Raw genomic sequence first — 19,708 nt, forward strand, 5'->3', positions numbered from 1 at the left:
GATCATATGCTGCTAGTGAACATTTTATTCACTGGAGGGTGTTGGAAGTCCACGGCCAGAATTGCAAGGCTGGCATTAACGTTGCAAGAGGAATATGCTACTTACCAGTATGCATCTGTTCTTGGCATGTAGAGCTGCAGAGTCACACACTGAGGATAAGATCGCCATCTGGTGTTGGGCTCGGATGATTGCAGGTTGTTGTCTTCGGAAGAAGTCTTTGGTCACGAGGTTGGTGACTCCTCCCCTGGACAACAGTGCGCATGGGCATCCACTCCATTGTCAGATTGTTTTTTCGCCATGATGGGAAAAGATGGAGTGTATAGAAATGAAAGAAAGGATGTCCATGTGTAATGTCTAAGTAAGACGGATGCTGGAACAGATACAGGTCCCGGGGAGGCGGGCGGGCGTGTGTGACTCTGCAGCTCTACATGCCAAGAACAGATGCATACTGGTAAGTAGCATATTCCGTTCGAGGCATATGAGCTGCAGATCACACACTGAGGATAGATTATACAGCAGTGCTTCCCCTTAGCGGTGGTCGCCTGTATCCGTTGCAGCAGCTTGAAATAAAGTTTTTAGGACAGCCTGGCCCATGGAGGCCTGTTGTTTGGCCTGCACGTCAACAAAATAGTGTTTAGTGAAGGTATGCGTGGTAGACCACGTGGCTGCCTTGCAAATGTCTTCTAAGGGAATGTTACCTAAGAAGGCCATAGAAGCCCCTATTTTACGCGTGGAGTGCGCCCTAGGGGGAACTGTAAGTGTACGTTTAGCCTTTAGGTAGCATATTTGGATGCATTTAACTATCCACCGGGCTATACCTGATTTGGAGATCGGGTTGCCTTTATGTGGCGGTGCGAAAGCAACAAAGAGTTGTTTTGTCTTTCGAAAGGGTTTTGTCCTGTCGATGTAATAAAGCAAGGCTCTTTTGACATCTAAGGTATGTAGGGCCCTTTCAGCTACGGAGTCTGGGTTTGGGAAAAAGACCGGTAGCTCTACTGATTGGTTAAGGTGGAAAGGGGAAATCACTTTTGGAAGAAATTTAGGGTTTGTCCTAAGAACCACTTTGTTACGGTGTAGTTGTAAGAAAGGTTCCTCTAGTGTAAGGGCTTGTATTTCACTTACTCTGTGTAGGGAAGTGATTACGATAAGGAAAGCTACCTTCCATGTTAGGAATTGCAATTCACATTTGTGCATAGGTTCAAATGGGGGACCCATGAGTCTTGTTAGAACCACATTGAGATTCCACACTGGTGCAGGTGGCAGTCTTGGGGGAAGAATTCTTTTGAGACCTTCCATAAACGCTTTGATGGCTGGTACCTTAAAAAGGGACAGGTGTTGCCTATTTTGCAAGTAGGCTGCCAAGGCTGCTAGGTGTAAACGTATAGAGGAATACGCTAGATTGCATCTTTGTAAGTGTAGTAGATAGCAAATGATGTTTTGGATGGAAGCATCCAATGGATGTATGTTATTATTAGAGCAGTAGATGGCAAATCGTTTCCATTTAGCGGCATAACACGCTCTAGTAGTAGGGCGTCTGGCTTCCTTTATGATGTTCATACAGTCTGGAGGGAGATTGAGGTAACCGAACTCTAAGACCTCAGGCGCCAGATCGCTAGGTTCAGTGTTTGAGGATCTGGGTGTCTGATTTCTCCATGGTTCTGGGTTAATAGATCCGGGGAGAGGCGTAGCCTTTGATGTGGAACTAAAGATAGTTCCAGAAGTGTGGTGAACCACGGTTGACGTGCCCAAGTGGGAGCCACTAGTATTAGTGTTAGTGACTGTTGTTTCAGTTTGCGTACCACAAATGGAACTAGTGGGAGAGGCGGAAAAGCGTACGCAAATCTGCCTGACCAGTTCATCCATAGGGCATTGCCCTTCGACTGTGGGTGTGGAAACCTGGCAGCGAAGGTTGGGCATTTTGTGTTTTCGGGAGTGGCGAACAGGTCTATGTCTGGTTGTCCCCACTTTTGGAAGAAGGGGAGTAGAACCTTGGGGTGTAGTTCCCATTCGTGGATCTGCTGTGTGTGGCGACTTAGGAGGTCGGCCACTTGATTGTGGATCCCTGGGAGATGTTCTGCTAACAGGTAGATGTTTTGGGGAATTGCCCATCTCCAGATTTGCTGTGCTAGTTGGGACAGTTGGAGAGAATGTGTCCCTCCCTGTTTCTGTATATAATACATTGTCGTCATGTTGTCTGTGCGTATGAGGACAGTTTTGTTCTTTAGGTGAACTTGAAAGGATTTTAGTGCTAGGAACACTGCTAAGAGTTCCAGGTGGTTGATGTGGAGCAGTTTCTGTTGACTGGTCCATCTGCCTTGAGTGGTATGGTGAAGGAGGTGGGCTCCCCATCCTGTGAGAGATGCGTCGGTAGTTAGCACAACTTGTGGAAGAGGCTCTAAGAACGGTCGTCCTTTGGACAGGTTGATGGTGTTCCACCATTTCAGTGAGCGAAGTGAGCGACTGTCCACCAACACCAGATCGGTAAGTTGTCCGTGAGCTTGGTTCCACTGTTGTGCTAGACATTCCTGTAAGGGACGCATCTGAAGTCGTGCGTGTGGGACTATGGAGATGCAGGACGCCATCATGCCTAGGAGCTGCATGAACACTCTTGCTGGAAGAGATGGATGAGTTTGAAATTGAGAGATGAGATTTTGTATACTGGCTATCCTGGCAGTGCTGGGATAAGCAATGGCTTTGGATGTATCTATGGTTGCTCCTAGATACTGATGTAAGTGGGAAGGTTGTAGATGGGATTTGGGGTAGTTGATAGTGAATCCCAAATTGTGGAGAGTTTGAATGGTGCGATGAGTGTGGAGAACGCATTTTTGGTGAGTATTGGCTTTTATGAGCCAATCGTCCAGATAGGGGAAGACATGGATCTGTTGTCTTCTGAGGTGCGCTGCCACGACTGTTAAGCACTTGGTGAACACTCTGGGTGCTGTTGTTACTCCGAATGGGAGAACTGTGAATTGATAGTGTTGCCCATCTACCACAAATCGTAGATATTTTCTGTGAGCGGGATGCATAGGGATGTGAAAGTACGCGTCCTTGAGGTCCAATGTGGCAAGGAAGTCTCCCTGTTGTAACAGTGGGAGGACTTGTTGGAGGGTGGTCATATGAAAATGATCTGAATGTATATACTGGTTTAGCAGTCTGAGATCCAGTATGGGTCGTAATGTTTTGTCCTTCTTGGGAATGAGGAAGTATAGAGAATACACCCCGGTTCCCTGATGTTGAAGGGGGACTGGTTCTATCGCATGTTTTTGTAACAGGGATTGAACTTCTTGTTTGAGGAGAGAGAGATGATGTGAGGACATTGGACGTTGTTTGGGTGGTATGTTTGGGGGGGATTGTAGGAGTTCTAGGCAGTAGCCAGATTGGATAATTTGTCTTACCCACCTGTCTGTAGTGATGGTATTCGAGACAGGTAGGAATTGTTGGAGTTGCCCCCCGACCGGAGTGGAATGGTCTGGGGGGAGTGGTGGCAAGTCACTGTTTGGTGGCTGGGGAGGTGCGGGTGTTGTTGTTGTTGCCCCACCCTCAACCTTTGTTATTGTTTCCCCTATAACCTCCCCGGAAATAACCTCTGTTAGGGGATGTTTGTCCAGAATTTTTAAAGGTGGACGTTGTCTCAGTTGATGTGTTTTTGGAGCCTCCTCTATAAAAGGAGCGACGAAAGGAACCCCGGTTTTGAGGAGACTGCAGTGCTCCCATAGACTTGGCAGTCTCATTATCCTTCTTCATTTTTTCTAATGCAGTGTCCACTGCAGGGCCAAATAACTGCTCTTGGTTGAAAGGTTGAGCCAGAATTGCGGTTTGAACCTCCGGTTTAAAACCGGAAATACGGAGCCAGGCATGTCGTCTGAGTAAGACGCTAGTATTGACCGCCCTAGAAGCAGTGTCTGCCGCATCTAAGGCGCATTTAATGGAGGCATTAGATATTAATTTGCCTTCTTGAATGAGGTCAGTGGCCTGGGACTTAAAGGGTTCAGGCAGATGTTGCATAAGGTCCTCAAGTTGGTCATAATGTGCCCTGTCATACCGGGCTAACAGGGCCTGGGTATTGGCAATACGCCAGTGGTTCGCCGCCTGTGCGGCGACTCATTTGCCTGAGGCCTCTAAAAGCTTAGACTCCTTGTCTGGGGGGGGCGTTTCTCCAGTTGTCTGTGAGTTAACGCGCTTCCTGGCATTTGAAACGACCAAGGAGTCTAAAGGGAGCTGGGCTTTAATGTATGCAGGGTCCTGCGGGGCTGGTCGGTACTTTTTTTCGATGCGGGGGTTGAGAACCCTCACTCGAACAGGGTCTTTAAAGACGTCAGTGGCATGCTTTATAACCCCTTTAATCATGGGAAGTATATGAACAGTTTTTTGTGACTGTTCAAAGGTATCGAGGAGAAAATCCTCTTCAAGGGGGTCCGTGTGCATAGTGACACCATGGAATGTTGCTGCCCTATTTATTAGTTGGCCAAACCCCAAATGGTCATCAGGAGGGGAGGGCTTGGAGGGGTAGGTAGTAGGGTCAGGCATGTCAGGCATTGGATAAGACCAGTCATCTACTGGTGCTGTGTCTGGAAATGTAAAAGGGTCGTTTGGATCAACAGGATCATTAAATAAATCAGGGTCCGCCCCTCCCCCTAAGTCATCATTATCATCCTGTGGAGGAGGTGAATGATAGGGAGATGGTAAAGGTAAAGGTAAAGGAGAAGCAGGAGGAGGAGGGGGGGACGGGTTAGAAGGTAATACAGGAGAGGAAGGACGAAGTGGTGAAGTGACACAGTCCTTTTTCCGTATGGGAGCTGGAGGAGGTGTAATGTCCAGCTTCCGCTTTTTATATGGGACGGCAGTCACATGTCCAGTGTCAGGATTGATGTAGATCCGCTTTTGAGTAGGATCTGGTCGAAAAAGTTCATCTGGCTCCGAAGGTGGTGGCGGCGACGTCCGCTTCGGGTCTTTATGAGCTTTTTTCGGTGTGGACGTAGTTTTCGGTGCCGATGATGTTTTCGGTGCCGAAGGATGTTTCGGGTCCGATGGATTTTTCGGAGCCGATGGAGTTTTCGGTGCCGATGTATGTTTCGGTGCCGAGGGACTTTTAGGCATCGATGTCGAAGAACGTTTCGGCGCCGGTGGAGACTTCGGTGCCGAGGAACGTTTCGGTGCCGAAGGAGATTTCGGTCTTGAAGCCTGTTTCGGTGCCGATAGTGGTTTTTTCGGTGCCGAGGGTGTTAAAGGCACAATCAGATGAGGTTTGCTCGAGCCCGAGCCACCTACAGGCTTAGATGTCTTCGGAGCCGGGCCCGAGGGCGGGGCTTCTGAAGAGGATTTTCGGTCGCGACTGGGCCCAGCTGGCGGAGTCTTGACCAATACTTTTTTGGATGGGGCAGGGGCAGGGGGGGTGGTACTCACACGCTGCCCTGGAGTGATGAGGTCATCGGAATCGTCGGCCTCGGACACGATCTCGAGATCTTCGGTGTCATCTTCGGGAACATCTTGAGCAAAGATGTCCTCCGGTTCTGGAGCTGGTTTGGCCATAATATGGCGTCGAGCTCTTCGGTCCCGGAGGGTCTTCTTCGAACGGAAAGCGGCACAAGCTGGACAGGTGGACTCGTTGTGTTCCAGCGACAGGCAGAGGTTACAAACCTCGTGGTGGTCACTGTGGGGGAACTTCGCTCCACACTGGGGGCATTTTTTGAAGGGTGTCCTGTCCATCAGCTGCTTCCGGAACCGGTCCGAGTTGATTTCGACGTCGATGGAATGAAGATTAAGGAGTTAAATCGATTGCTAGAAGTTTTCTGCTGGAGCGGAAAAAAGTTCATCCGAACCCAATGGCGGAAAAAAACAATCTGACAATGAAGTGGATGCCCATGCGCACTGTTGTCCAGGGGAGGAGTCACCAACCTCGTGACCAAAGGCTTCTTCCGAAGACAACAACAACCTGCAATCATCCGAGCCCAACACCAGATGGCGATCTTATCCTCAGTGTGTGATCTGCAGCTCATATGCCTCGAACATCTAATTTTAAAACAGAATATGTCCCAGGAAAAAGAAATGTGACAGCTGATTTTCTATCTCGGTTACCTCGTGACCATGGTAAAGTGAGCGCTACCAAAGAACGTGATTTCATTGTTACCATTAATGATTATGTTCCTGTACAATTCCAAGAAATCACAGAAGATTGTTGGCGCAACTGTGAGCAACTGGATGACAGGTGGTGTGAATTAAAGAGGTTTGTGTCAGAAGGTTGGCCAAGGAAAAATATGGTAAGGCCGGATTTATTACCTTTCTTTAATATCTCAGGAGAACTAGAATTAGAAGGAAGTTTGTTATTCAAATCGGGAAAGTGTATTCCTCCAACAGGTATGCAAGATATCATACTTAATATAGCTCATAAAACTCACTCTGGTATCTCGTTTATGAAAAGGTTGGTCAGAAGTTTTTTTTGGTGGCCAGGCATGGATAAGTTCATAGATCACTTTGTTAGAGAACGCAATGAATGTGTATCAAGTGAGAAAATGTTAAATTTGCACGCTCCTCCAGTGAAAGTTGTCAAATGGCCTGAAGAACCGTGGCAAAAAATTGCTTTGGATATTTCAGGTCCATTTAATTTTTTTCTGGAGAGTTCACGTTTCGCCTTGGTCATAATAGATTATCATTCTAAATGGCCAGAGGTTACATTTGTTTCCAATGCTGCAACGACTTCGGTTATTTGTTTTTTAAGGAAGTGTTTGCACGTGAAGGCTGTCCTTCCATTTTAGTTACAGATAATGGAATACAGTTGACATCTGTGGAAATGGCGAATTTTCTGAAAGTGTGGAATCAAGCATAAACGTACATCTCTTTACGAACCACATGAAAATGGACATGTGGAGCGCTTTAATAGGGTTCTCAAGAGCTTTGTTACAGATTCCTTTAAGTTGGGTGCTGGTTGGATGAGTGCTTTAAGAGAAGGTTTGTGGGTTTATCGCATCACACCCCATTCCACGACGGAAGTCAGTCCTTTTAAACTCATCAAAGGGAGAGACCCGGCATCCAGCGTGTGTCCATGGTGGTTCAGGAATAAATGTCAAACTAAATTTACTGATAAAGAACGTGTGCACGAAACAGCAAAAAGGGTTCAAATGAAACAAAACGGCGGAATGGTATAATAACAAATGGAATACTAGAGCACACATATTTCAGGTTGGTGATTGGGTCAGAATTCTTAAACCAGGGTTAATAAATAAAGGTTCCAACAGATTTGAAAAAGCCATCCAGATAAAAAAGTTTTTAGCAACAGTGTCATTACCCAGGACGGAAAAGTTTGGAATGTTAAAAGATCAGCTAAATGTCCAATTAAGGGTACCTCTCAGTTTAATGATTCAGGGGGAAGTAAACCATTCCACCACAAATGTATGTTATGAACAAAATAATGAAACTGTTGCTTCTAGAGTCAAAGATTCTGACCGCGTGAGACAATTGCCTAAAAAGTTTAATGATTTTCTATAGTCATGTATTCTTCTTCTTGCTGATTTTGTTATTAATGAGGGGGATGAGTTACATTCTCTTTAATGCTTGAAATTCCCTTCCTTTCCTCTCTCTTTCCCATCTTTCTTACATCACCCTGCTGCGCCCTGTTTATTTTCTTACCGCACTCCATGTTCTGCATGGCTGTTGATCTACAGGGTTCTTTGCTGTTGCCCAGTTGCACCAGGAGCTGTACATGGATGGACCTATTGTGCCGTGCTGACAATAAAACTACATTTTATTTCATTCTGGATTTGGATTCATTTTAACAAAAGTCCTTGTAAGACAGATTGTCTTAACATCATCTTCTCCTGCTGCCTCCTAACCCACTGTGGGCTCCACACCAGTTCCAACTAAAGAGGTCTGGAGTCTAAACAACAAGTTAGACTCCAAGCTTACCTCCACCCCACAGATTTCCAAAGTTGTTGCTATATTCTGTTTAATTGTGAACTCTTACAAGAATCCTTCCTTACGCCTACAAAACTCTTTGTATCCCCACTGTGGGTGCGCCTATTCAGATCATGCTATACCATTTACACTCTTTCTAGCTTTGCCTGAAACATCTACGCCGCCTCCAACTGGTACAAAATGCGGATGCTAGAGTGAGTACCACAATCCAGGTCTCAGCCCCTGCATCTTTACACTGTCCCCACATTTGAGCCAGAATTAAGTTTAAAGCCCTGGCTACAGTCCGCAAAGCAATAAACAACAATCACCCAAACCTACTGCCTAAAAATCTCTTCCTAACACACCTTCAACTGGTTCGCAGATCAAGAACAGTAACGTAGGTAGACAGAGCATTTTTGATGGGCTGCAGAAAGCTCTCCTGGCCTCCCAGGGAGTAGAAAAGAAAATCTCCTACGGTTTAGGAAGCAAATACATACATGCCTCTATAATAAAATGAAAATCTTAAAACCTATTTAGTCATATCAGATATTATCCGACTCTTACATCTTTCAGCACTGATATGAAGAATCCCTCCGCTGCACCAAGAGCCTTTTGCGAAAACGGGTAAGTAAATAAAATGAAAAATCAGAAACATAACATCCAGCACTAAATAACTTGAATTCGTCTTCAAACTAATAGGAGATTGTTTTTTAAATAAAAAGGACCTCTTCTCTCTTTGTGAAGGTGCGGCAGGATTCCATGAACACGTGGGCTGTTCATAGTTCATGACAATCACCAAACATCACGAGAGGCAGGACGTTAAGGTAATGCAGAAAAAAGGCAGCAGGTTAAAATAATACAGAGAAATAGGGAAACGTGGGGGTAAAGAAAACAATGCGGCGGGGTATTCAGATGATGCTCAATTCACCAGCAGAGTCAGGGCACTGGGTTGCAGAGGCAGCGGCACAGATAATGCACAAAAATGACACCGCAGGTTCAGTTAATGCACCAACTGATATCGCGATTTGATATAATCGATAGAAAGAGGCAGGAAAAGAAGCAGGCCTTTCCTATAATGCATTGGTGGAGGCAAGGCCTTCTGATGCTGCACAGAACTGATACAGGCACACCAAACCGTGATGCAGGGGTTCAGGGTCACTGATTGACACTCTGAAGGGACAGGTCTTCAAGACAGATCCCAAGTTACATCACCTTCTTTCGACTTGCTCTTACCTGGAATAGCCATGGTGTCAGGATGCGCAGGGGTGGAATGAGCACCGGGGGTGGTGGAGACGTTTGGTTGTCCAGGGATATTCCAAGATTATCCCGGATCTGCAACAAAATGAAAAATAAGTTATAAAATGGCCGCCAATCTTAGGGGTTCAAGGTTTGTGGGTAGGGCAGAGATCTGTAGATCAAGTGCATCAGGAGAGGGAACTATGTATGTCAAATCATCGCAGAGCATAGACCGCTGTGTCCCTCTAACAGAGTTGACCTACTATACCCACACGACACCCAATTCATTATTTACGTAGAATCACGGAGGACACCGCTGGCAGAAAGGCATGCGAAGACACTAGGGGCAATAATAATTTTACATGCTGCAATGTCCATATGTACAGAATGAGTGACAACCATTGGTGGAAAGAATTGCATAGTCGGGGCAACACGTAGGGTGACATGAACAGGCATTGTCACAAGGACAGGGGTAGCACATGGGTGACATAAGAGAGGCAGCAACAGGTATGTTCGCATTTTGAAACAAGAAAGGATGTTGAAAGAAAAACAAAGTGCAAACATCCGGACCCAACACCAGATGGATAGCTATACACAGAATGTAATCTACAGCTCACATGCCTCGAACACTGTTTCGACCGATCACTCCATACAACGCATCCTCAATCAGACAAGAACATAGTGCCTTCATTAATTCTGAAGAGTCAAAACGAAGTTGCCTTTTTACATTAGGTCAAGAAAATTCCTGCTGTGTTGAATTTCTGACACTGGTGAGAAGAGGGACTAATGTCCCTCGAACTAAACTGTTTGGGAGCAAAAGGTGACAGTTCAAGGTTGAAGCACCCTAAACAGATACCCTGAGCTACTGGTCAGAAGAACCTCAACGCTCACAGATGACCATATTTACAGTTCTGAAGACAAGGTCTGCGGTCAACGCCATTAGACACGCGTGGTCTGCATGTTACAAGTGTACTACAGTCCATGGCACTTGTGCTAAGGTAGCAGGCACATTTCAAGAGAGTAACCTGCCCACCAAACTCGCCAGAAAACCTCTGGTACCTTCACTAAGCTCTGCCATTAGCTGCCAGGTCCCTGGCCATGCACCCGTCACCATCCTCAATGCATTTGGGTTCCAAACATCTAGATTTTGTCTCTACAATACTGCTGGTTGCTTACTTTTATTCGTTATAGAATTTCTTCTGTCTGCGCATTACATTCTTCCTCTCCGTCAAAAGACGGATTTGCGCGCAAACTCACTGTCTATGATCGTCTGCAATGCTCCCGTCTCCCTCGTGGCGATTTGACCCCAACGGTGCACCAGGGCTACCATGTGAATATTGTTTTTTTTCCTATGGTCTGAAAGTTACAAAGTACTGAGATGTGGCGCACGTGCAGACCATTAAGTGTTTACACTTCCTGGCCCACTTCACCACCAGAGGCTTTCGAGCCCGTCTTTAGTGAGATGACTTCATCCCTGGTGAAAGAGCTCTAGGCTCCCTCCCTGTTGAGTGGCCACCAAGCTGCCTACCCTAGTGTGAGCGTACTGTGCCCCAGCCTGTTCTACAGAATGCACCACTTGCATGTTTTGGAGATCTGCTGTTGACTCACCTTTGCCAGATTTTGCCACAGCTCACACAAGTAATCAAACACCTGTGCGTGGATCTCTGGGTTGGCAATGTTATTTACATCTCCCAAGATTCCAAGCATCCTCCGCCACATAACGGTGGAGACATCAGCGTGCCAGCCGGTGAGGCTGCCCCCCGCCATCACACTACAACACTCCAACTGGAAGTCACTGGTCTCTATAAGAGGGGAAAGAAAAAGAGAAGGTCAGATACATAGAGAAGGTGGGAGAATGTAATGAGGATGAAGTCATCATTGTGAGGTGATAAACAAATGCCTTAATGTGGAATGAGAATGGCAGGAGGTGACTGGAGCATTCCATGGAGTGGAACAGCAACAAACTGCGTTGGTACGAGAATGTCCGACTATAGAAATATAATTTGCTGAGGTGGTAAGAGCCCATGAGGGAGTTGTTAAACCTTAATGAGGTGAAGTGGAAATGAAATGACTCCGAAAGAGACAACAAAGTGGTGGGTGGACAATGTAAGAATGTGGTGTTAATAGAAGGTAAAAAGTCAGGATTACGGGCTGGGGTGGTGAGAAAAAAGTTTTAAAAGTGCAAGAGAACAAGATAAGTAGTAATAGACTGAGATGAGGAAGTTAGACTGCAATTAGGTAGAGACCCAACCATAGTACCAACATTTTTTAAATCCCATTAAAAACAAACTACAAATCATTTGCAAAAATTTTTTTCCTTCTCCCATCAAAAAACAGGGCGTACAGACAATCAGAAACTGCCTCTTTAATGGTCGCCGCTCTCAAGCACTGACAAAGTGAAGTTGGGCTCTTAAGGGCAGTCTGAACTTTCTGTTCATGCAGTTGCGCATGCAAATCTAGGTTCTAAAATTTGGCGAAATTATGGACTGGCCTCAAAGTAGTGGTTTGCATCAGCAGGACAGCTCAGTAAAACCCTGGTCAGTCAACTATGGCCCTGAATTAGAGTTTGGGGGAGAAGATATTCCTTCACAGCAGCGACAGAGTGTCGTCTCCTTTATACTGAAGTTCTGTCCGCCTCATTTAGAGTCGGTGGAACTTAAGTATGTCAGTGACGGAGACTACTCCGGCTCCACCACTGACATACTCCAACAGCCCAACAGAGTAAGGCTCCTCTGAGGTTTGGCCATTTGTCCGTCCACCTCATTTAGAGTGGGCGAACAAATGGCCAGGATTTATTTCACAAACTGCCATCCAAAATGTGTCTTTCAGTGAAAGTAAAAGCATGTTGATGACCCCCCCTGTCATGGGAAAAACTCCCATGGCGTTGGGGGCTCATTGTTTTTTTGTTTTTTTTCTAAAAGAAAATCCTGCATGGAATTTTGTTTTTAAAAATGAAAAAAGGATATTGAAAGTGTGCCAGATGGCACCAAGATGCTGAAGGAGCCGTGCAGCATGCTTTCAATACACTGGCAGGAACTGCCATGACAGAGGTTCCTGCCAATGTAAGAGATGTCTGTGGGTCGGCAGACATCTCTAGATTCAGAGTGCGGTTACTCTGAAGTCTGGTTCCCTGTGCGAAGCTGTGTGCAATGCTCGCCAGGTGAGGCCATCTCTAAAATTGAATGAAAACTTGTTTTAAAGCCTTTTAAAATTGTGTTACCCTTTTAAACTAATTTAGCTGCTTGTATTTGCACAGATTGTTTTTTGCACTGACCGGGGGAATTGGAAGGAGGGAGGAGATCGAACCGCTGATTCACCACTTTACCGGGTAGCGGTCTAGTGGTTGAGACGCTGGCCTATTTAACACGCACGCTGAAGCGCGCGCCCGTCCGTGCACTGGCCGGGCGCAGGGCCAGTCCCCCTGGCCGTTTATCACGGATTATCACGCGCTATACTAATGAGGAGATGCACAGATTGAACCCTGGTAAACCATGCTGTCCCCAGACGCCCCTTAATGCAGTTAATAATGGCACAAAGAGCTCCTTTTGTGTCAGCTGCCGACAACGACTCCCATATATTCTGGATCTGCCATCTCACGGTCCTGGTGTTATGCTAGACAAAAAGACCTATCATACTGATGTAGGTCCTTTAAAGTGTATGCTACTCAACGCTAAATCGTTAGCGAAGCATAGTACGGTGCGCTCTTTTGCTGGAGGAATGCAAGATGAAACTAGCCTTTATTACAGAAGCATGGACTGACCATGCCTCTGGACCAGATCTAGTTAAGGCAACCCCCCCTGGGTTCCATTGTTATACGCTAGACCGGCCGATTAAAAAGGGGGGCGGGCTTGCAGTCATTTATCATGAGTCAGTGGAACCCAATTTTGTCTCTGCCTCCAACACGACATGCGAGGCTCTAGCTTTCAACATTTATTCAGTTAATTGCAGAACCTTCAAAGGCATATTACTATATCGCCCACCGGGATCCAAAAGATGGTTCCTGGATACAGTGGGCACCTTACTTGAAGAAGGGCTGTGCCTAGAGTCCTACTCGGTACTGGGCGATTTTAACTTTCATTTAGAAAACCTTTGTGATCCAGATACTAATCGGTTGGAACAAATCATGGTGCTGGAGGCCTCAGACAACTGGTGAAGGCTCCAACTCATGAAAAAGGACGTACCTTGGATGGTATATATTCTAATAATAATGATTTGGCCGGCGTTTCAGTTCTACAGATCTCGTGGTCTGATCATTGTGCCATTCAGTGTGAACAGCCACTCGGCCCACTCACTCAACACCAAACAGGCCCAGGAGATCGTAACCAGAGCTTGGGGAAAACTGGATATTAAGAAATTTTAAAACTACCTTATGAGATCACTGCGCCACCCCCCGTCGCATGTGGAAGAGGCCATGGCTGCTTATGACAAATGGTTAATCAATACTTGTGATCAGTTAGCTCCCAGAAAAAAAGTGGATTCCCAAACGAGCTTCACCCGCAGCTCCTTGGTATTCTGACGAACTTAAAGCCAAAAAATTGGTTTGTAAGCAATCAGAGAGGGCATGGTGTAAACACTATGCTGAAGCGGATAAAGAAAGATAAAAAATTTGTATTACTACATACAAGCACACGCTTCTGGAAGCTAAAAAAAAAAAAAGAGTTCTTTTCAACTCAAATAGCTTTCGCTAAATCCAACTCAAAAGAACTTTTCAAAACTATTACAAAATTGTCTACCCCGACTACTTCTAAGAGCCAAGGTTATCCTGAATTCTGCAATAAAATTGCGGATTTGTTTAGACATAAAATAGAAATAATTTTCTCTTCACTCATCAACATGAAGAAAGGGATCAGACCGGTTCTTAAACGGAGGGAGTGGACAAGTCTGGCTCCTCATTGACACTTGACCATTTCTCACCCCTGGAGACATCAGATACGCTCAAGGTTCTGAACTCGATGCAATCTGGGGCTCCTAATGACCCATGCCCTGTCTGGATTAATAAACAAATCCCTGAAGTATTTGGAAGGGCACTCACCCCTTTGTTGTATGCAGTCTTTTCATCTGGCACATTTCTCAAAATTTGGAAAAAAAGATTCTGTTCTTCCTTTGTTGAAGAAGCACACTCTGGACCCCAAAGATCATGATAGGAAATGAAAAACCAACTCAGAGCTTTCCTTCATCTCAACAACTCTCTGGATTCGTCACAATGCGGGTTCAGAGCTGATCATCGCACTGAGTTGGCTCTGCTAAAACCCACGGAGGAAATCAGAGAGGCCGTTGACGGGGGAGGAAATGCCGTACGGATTCTACTGGATTTGTCTGCGGCCTTTGACACGGTCCATCACAAACTATTGATGGACCGGCTGTCGGAGATCGGTGTAAAAGATCTCGCCTGGAAACTTTTACAATCTTTCTTATCAGATAGGTCGCAAACCGTAGATCTAGATGGCAATACCTCTGAACCCTCCTCACTCCCTTGCGGAGTGCCACAGGGCTCATCCCTTAGCCCAACGCTTTTTAATATATATGTGGCACCATTGGCTGGAGTTATTAGGTCCTTTGGCTTCCAGCTCACCTCTTACGCGGACAACACAAAAATTGTGTTGTCGCTGACGGAGGGAGCTGAAAAGGAGGCTGGGGACCGATTCCATGACTGTATGAGTGCTATCTCGATCGTTTAAAACTTAATTCCACCAAGACCGAGGTCATAAAATTTGGCAATAATCCTCGGGTGTGGACACCGGAGTGGTGGCCTGAGGATCTTGGTCTGTGTCCAGTTCCCACAAGAAAGGCCAAAAACCTTGGAATATTGGTGGACAATAAACTTGCCATGGGGGACCAAGTAAGTGCGGTGATCTCAGCCTGCTTCATGGTTCTCAGAATAATAAGAAAAATTAAGATCTTCCTTACTGAGAGCAATCTCAAAACAGTGGTGACGGCCCTTATAATCCCACGCCTGGACTATTGTAATAGCCTATATCTCAATGTTCAAAAATAACATATGAACAGGCTACAATTAGTCCAGAACGCGGCGGCCAGAATGCTGTCGGGAACACCGAAGTTAGTCTCTGTGAAGGGAGAACTTAAAAAAATTACACTGGCTCCCAGTAAAGCTAAGAACACGCTTTAAGGCACTATGCATTGTCTTTAAGGCCGTCAATGGAATTGGTCCAGAGTTCCTTAGACGCAAACTCCAATGGTATGTTCCGGGCAGAATGTTACGGTCTACTAGTGCCAAACAAGTGCAAGTCGCCGCATTTAAAAAAACTAATTGGGGAGGTAGAAGTTTAATTTTCTGTGCCTCCAGAGCTTGGAACGAGCTTCCTTTTCAGCTCAGAAATGCCTCGGATCTCCTCTCCTTTCGTAAGGGCTTGAAGACATGGCTCTTCTCTCAGTAGCTTGCATTCAGTTTACCCAGGTAACCAGTACTTAGCGTCAGTACCCCCCTGGGTAACCGTGCGCTCTAGAAGTGCAAATAATTTTTTATTTTTTTTAAAGTCTAGATCAGCCCCTTGTTGTGGATCTGCGAGGAGTTTGAATCTCAGCAATGTCGACCCCGCCTTTCAACCGTACAAGGATGGAAAATTGAATTTCATTTATACGGGTAATAGCGCCACGTATTATTTACAGCACGGAAGTAGCAGACGTGTGGTAAAAATCACCATATTGGAAACAAGAATTTATTATTGTTGGTTGCATACCACAGCTCAGTAAAGCTAGCATAAACTAATATATTTGGTTTGTAATCTTCCTATTATTAGATCGGATTCAAGGCTCCGCGCTAGGAGGTGTTTGTAAGTGTTTTAGACATTGAAATGGATGCAAAACACTATCCATCTCTCATTCACTTTGGTGCAGGAGCCTTTACAGGCAGACCAGCCTAATAAATAAAAGGTTGTGTGCATTACTGAATATCTATAGTTTATGTATGTAGAGCTTCAACGTTCATTTAACACGTAAAGTGTACAGAGATTGCTTTGCTGGTAAAATAGGAGTAGAAAAAAACAAATAAATGAACTGCCTGATGCAAATGGAAATCTGATTTCACTGGTGAGAGGAAAGATGCGTTTATGAGATTAGAAGAAATATCTTCAAGGCTCTTGAATAGAGCAGGACTAGACTTTATTCAATCGCTTACATTTAAAGCAGGATTTGTCTCCTAATGGAGAAGTTTCTGATTACAAGAACGACAAAAACATTAAGAAGGATAATTTCTTACTGCAGCAAGATCTGACAAACATGCATAGAACAAAAGTCAAGATGCTGTTAGCACAGCATCGCCACGGCATCTCAGCAGGCTGGACCTTTTCTTAAACATTAAAATTCTGAATCTTTCAATTCTGGAGGGCCTCCTCACTTCTTTCAGTATTGGCATATGGATAGGAAGCAGCTTTAAAGTTCATTGACGTTGGATTGCGGTGGCGTACAAAAATATTAGCCGTGAAGTGAAGACGACAAAGGGGCTGTCATTAGCATGGCAAAATGGGGCCAAGACTATGAAAGGCATACGATATGTCTCAAGGTTCTGGAACGCCTTGCATGTGTGTCCAAAGAAAATAAAGTTAAATCAATGTCTTTGGCTTCGAGATCAAAACAGCTTCTCAGGGTCTTAGAACCTGGGTATGACGCTCAGAGAGCCACCGTTTTCTTACTTCACAAACAAACCAACATCTGGATCTCTCCATTACTTGAAGACACTCGCTCTGGCTCTTCCCAGAACACCACGAGTAGAGTTTTCGTAGTGATTTGCTCCATATGAAAGCATATCTTTGGAGTCCAAATCCACAGAGGTTTGAGTTTATCTTGCAGTCAAGTCCCACCAGTGACGGAGTATACAGTCTTTATGTTACCTCATTCAGTGCTAGCACGGACATCTGTTGAATCATGAATCCTGAGCACGAATCCTTTCAGAACCAGAGTTACTCCTCTGAGTTCCAGTCTGTTTACATGGATCAGAACCCTTCTACTGCTGTTGAATCTAGAAGAGGTTCTCATCTTTGAAGACACACCCGGGATGATCGATATCCCTGCTTCTTCGTCTTTGTGTTCAGGCAATGTGTTCCGTGAGGGTGGGGTCAATGTCCAGGATGGATGAGGTGGACTTTTAATGTGGCTTGATGCTTTCAAGCTACATATTAGGGCAGATCCGGACTATTTCTTGGCAAGTAACAGGAATTGTGTTACGGCAGAGTTGACCTTCTGGTAGGATCTGGATGAGGAACAGGCAGCGTGCAGCTTTAGTTGTCTGCAGCGGAGCAGCAGAGATATACATCATCAGCACATAGGGGGATGTTCATTCTGTATGGGGCTAGATATTGAGGCTAAAATGACAGTGGACAAAATGCAATCCACCAGGGACACCTGGGATAATAGGGAACTTTTGGGGAACTGGAGGTGTCAATGTGAATGAACTTATGTTAGGTGAAAAGGCCAGAGCAGAACCACAGAAGGAAGTTCCCAGACAATTACCTTCAAAACTTCGATATGAGGGTGAGATGGTCAATTGTGTCCAAGGCAGCTGAGAGGTTCAGCGAGATTGGGAGGCAGTTGCCAATCTGAGGCCTGGGGAGCATCGTCTGTTTTGGGAAAGAGGTCTGGCACTAGGGACCTGTTAAGCAGGCACCCATTGCACTTCCAGTCGAAATTACATAATTTACCATGCAAAAAAGGGGGTGACCATGTCAAACTGGGCTACTTTCCTACAAGTATAATCTCTAGTCATCGCCAGATTAGATTACGGGAGTGCCACTCCTGTTGGCCCAGCCAAAGTAAAGTTGGCACAGTTACAGGCCTTACTAAACTCAGCTGCCAGACTCCTAGCAAGTTCCAGGAGAATCAACCACATCACTCCATATCTAAAACATCTAAAATGACTTCCGTACAAAGCTAGAATCCAATTGGAAATTGAATGCATGACGCACAAAGCCCTCCACAATAATACTTCTTTTTACTTGGCCCAAAAACTTGAGCTATCCAGGGACAGTCGCTCCTTAAGAAACACTGATGCCCGACTACTGAAACCACAGAGGTTCAAAAACAAGAAGACCTAAAACCGTTCCTTCTCCAGCCTTGCAACACTTTACCACCTGAGATCAGGACAAGCCCCTCGACTGCCTACTTCAACAAAGAAGCAAAAAAGCTCTTGTTGCAGAGCTTCCTTCGCTAGAAGTCTTGATCCTGCTTCAGCTTGGCTAGTGATGGGTGGACTCCCGTGGATCTGGGAACGGATATGCTTAATGATTTTATATATATCTCAACAACTCCTTCCCAATAAAGAAAGAAATATATCTCCATGATTATTTCTTCACTGATTGTCATTTGTGTTTCTCTTTTCCCATTATTTATGACTTGATTGATAGTTGTAGATGGCTCGGAAACCCGGATGGGTCATGTTCACACTATATAAAACTCCATAAATAAATAAATGGTTAAAAAGGCGTCACTGCCCGGAGTCCAGTTCCTCCTAAAGGCACTGAAGGATAGGGAGTTCCTGGCTATCGGAGTCTGCCTCGGATGGTTGAATGGGCTCCAGTGTCTGTTTGGGCCTCAAAGTCGATTTGAAAGTTTACGCTTGTTGTAAGAAACTGGCTCTGTATATACTGCACCAAAGTAAGGTTCAGTGTGCACAGAGTCCACAGTCCCCAGAGGTTTGGCAGAGGCTAAAGTTAGATATAACCTTACTCTCTAAAGTGGTAGCGTGGTCGAGCAGTAAGGCAGTATCAGAGGACAGTGTAAAGCACTTGATGTACACACTCAGTCAGCAAATGAATACACACACCAAGAACTGAACTCTAGGCCAATTGTTTTGTATATAAAAATATATATATTGTTGATTTGTTTTAGAACCACAGGTCGGTATAAAAATACTTTCTCAGGATGAGATGCTACAGTTGAATACTTTCAATGAGCCGTAGACTTTTGAATGCAATAGATACAGGGGTTGCAATATGCAACACAAAGTTGATCCTGGATTCAGCACTGGTGCGTTTCCTGAAAGCAGTTGAAGGAAATCGATTTTGTTATTCAGGCGATTTTTAAGGAATATTTGTAAGTTGCAAAAATCGACATAGAAGAATTTCTGGCAAAAACCAGGCAATGTTATCCTATGGAGGAAAGTTAGGTTATCGGAAGATCACAGTTGTAATTACTTTTTCTGGTCAGTGCTGGGTACCTAGGTCCAGCATTGGGGTCTCTCCTGGTAACAGGTGAGTAATTTCGTTTTCGTTGATCGGAAGATTTTTAGTGAATATTTTAAAGTTTCAAAACTCAACACTTGGAAGAATTTCTAAGTGAAAACCAGTCAATGTTACCCTATGGGAGAAAATGCAAGTAATCGGCTTTCAGGTAAGTACTCGACTGGCAGATTTAAGGTTCTGGGGCAAGACTCAGGGGTCTCCCAGGGTCAGGCTGGTATAGTAGTTACACCCTCAGCGGCACAGGGGCAGCCGGGTGCAGAGAGAGTAGGCCCAATGTTAGCCTATGGCGGGCAGGGGGCCTTTGGTGGGTGGCTGCTAGCAGGCAAACCACGCAGCTGCGGGAGCGAAGCTCCTGGTCACCTACTCAGGGCAAGTGGGGAAATAGATCAGAA

The 19,708-nt window shown here is 45.3% G+C and overlaps 1 protein-coding gene and 1 pseudogene across 9 annotated transcripts in view; both read right to left on the reverse strand.

Moving 5' to 3' along the window:
• Window positions 1-19,708, reverse strand: part of RALGAPA1 (Ral GTPase activating protein catalytic subunit alpha 1) — a 717,351-nt gene that overhangs the window by 398,976 nt on the left and 298,667 nt on the right. For all 9 annotated transcript variants that reach the window (XM_085627452.1, XM_085627453.1, XM_085627449.1 and 6 more), the window contains 2 exons: window positions 10,732-10,925; window positions 9,121-9,219 (listed from right to left, as the gene is read on the reverse strand). In XM_085627452.1, coding sequence (XP_085483578.1) covers window positions 9,121-9,219; window positions 10,732-10,925 — 293 coding nt within the window. The remainder of the gene's footprint in view (window positions 1-9,120; window positions 9,220-10,731; window positions 10,926-19,708) is intronic.
• LOC146799757 (uncharacterized) lies at window positions 3,541-7,642 on the reverse strand (annotated as a pseudogene).

This window comes from Triturus cristatus, chromosome 9 (assembly GCF_964204655.1).
Source record: "Triturus cristatus chromosome 9, aTriCri1.1, whole genome shotgun sequence".
NCBI lineage: Eukaryota > Metazoa > Chordata > Amphibia > Caudata > Salamandridae > Triturus > Triturus cristatus.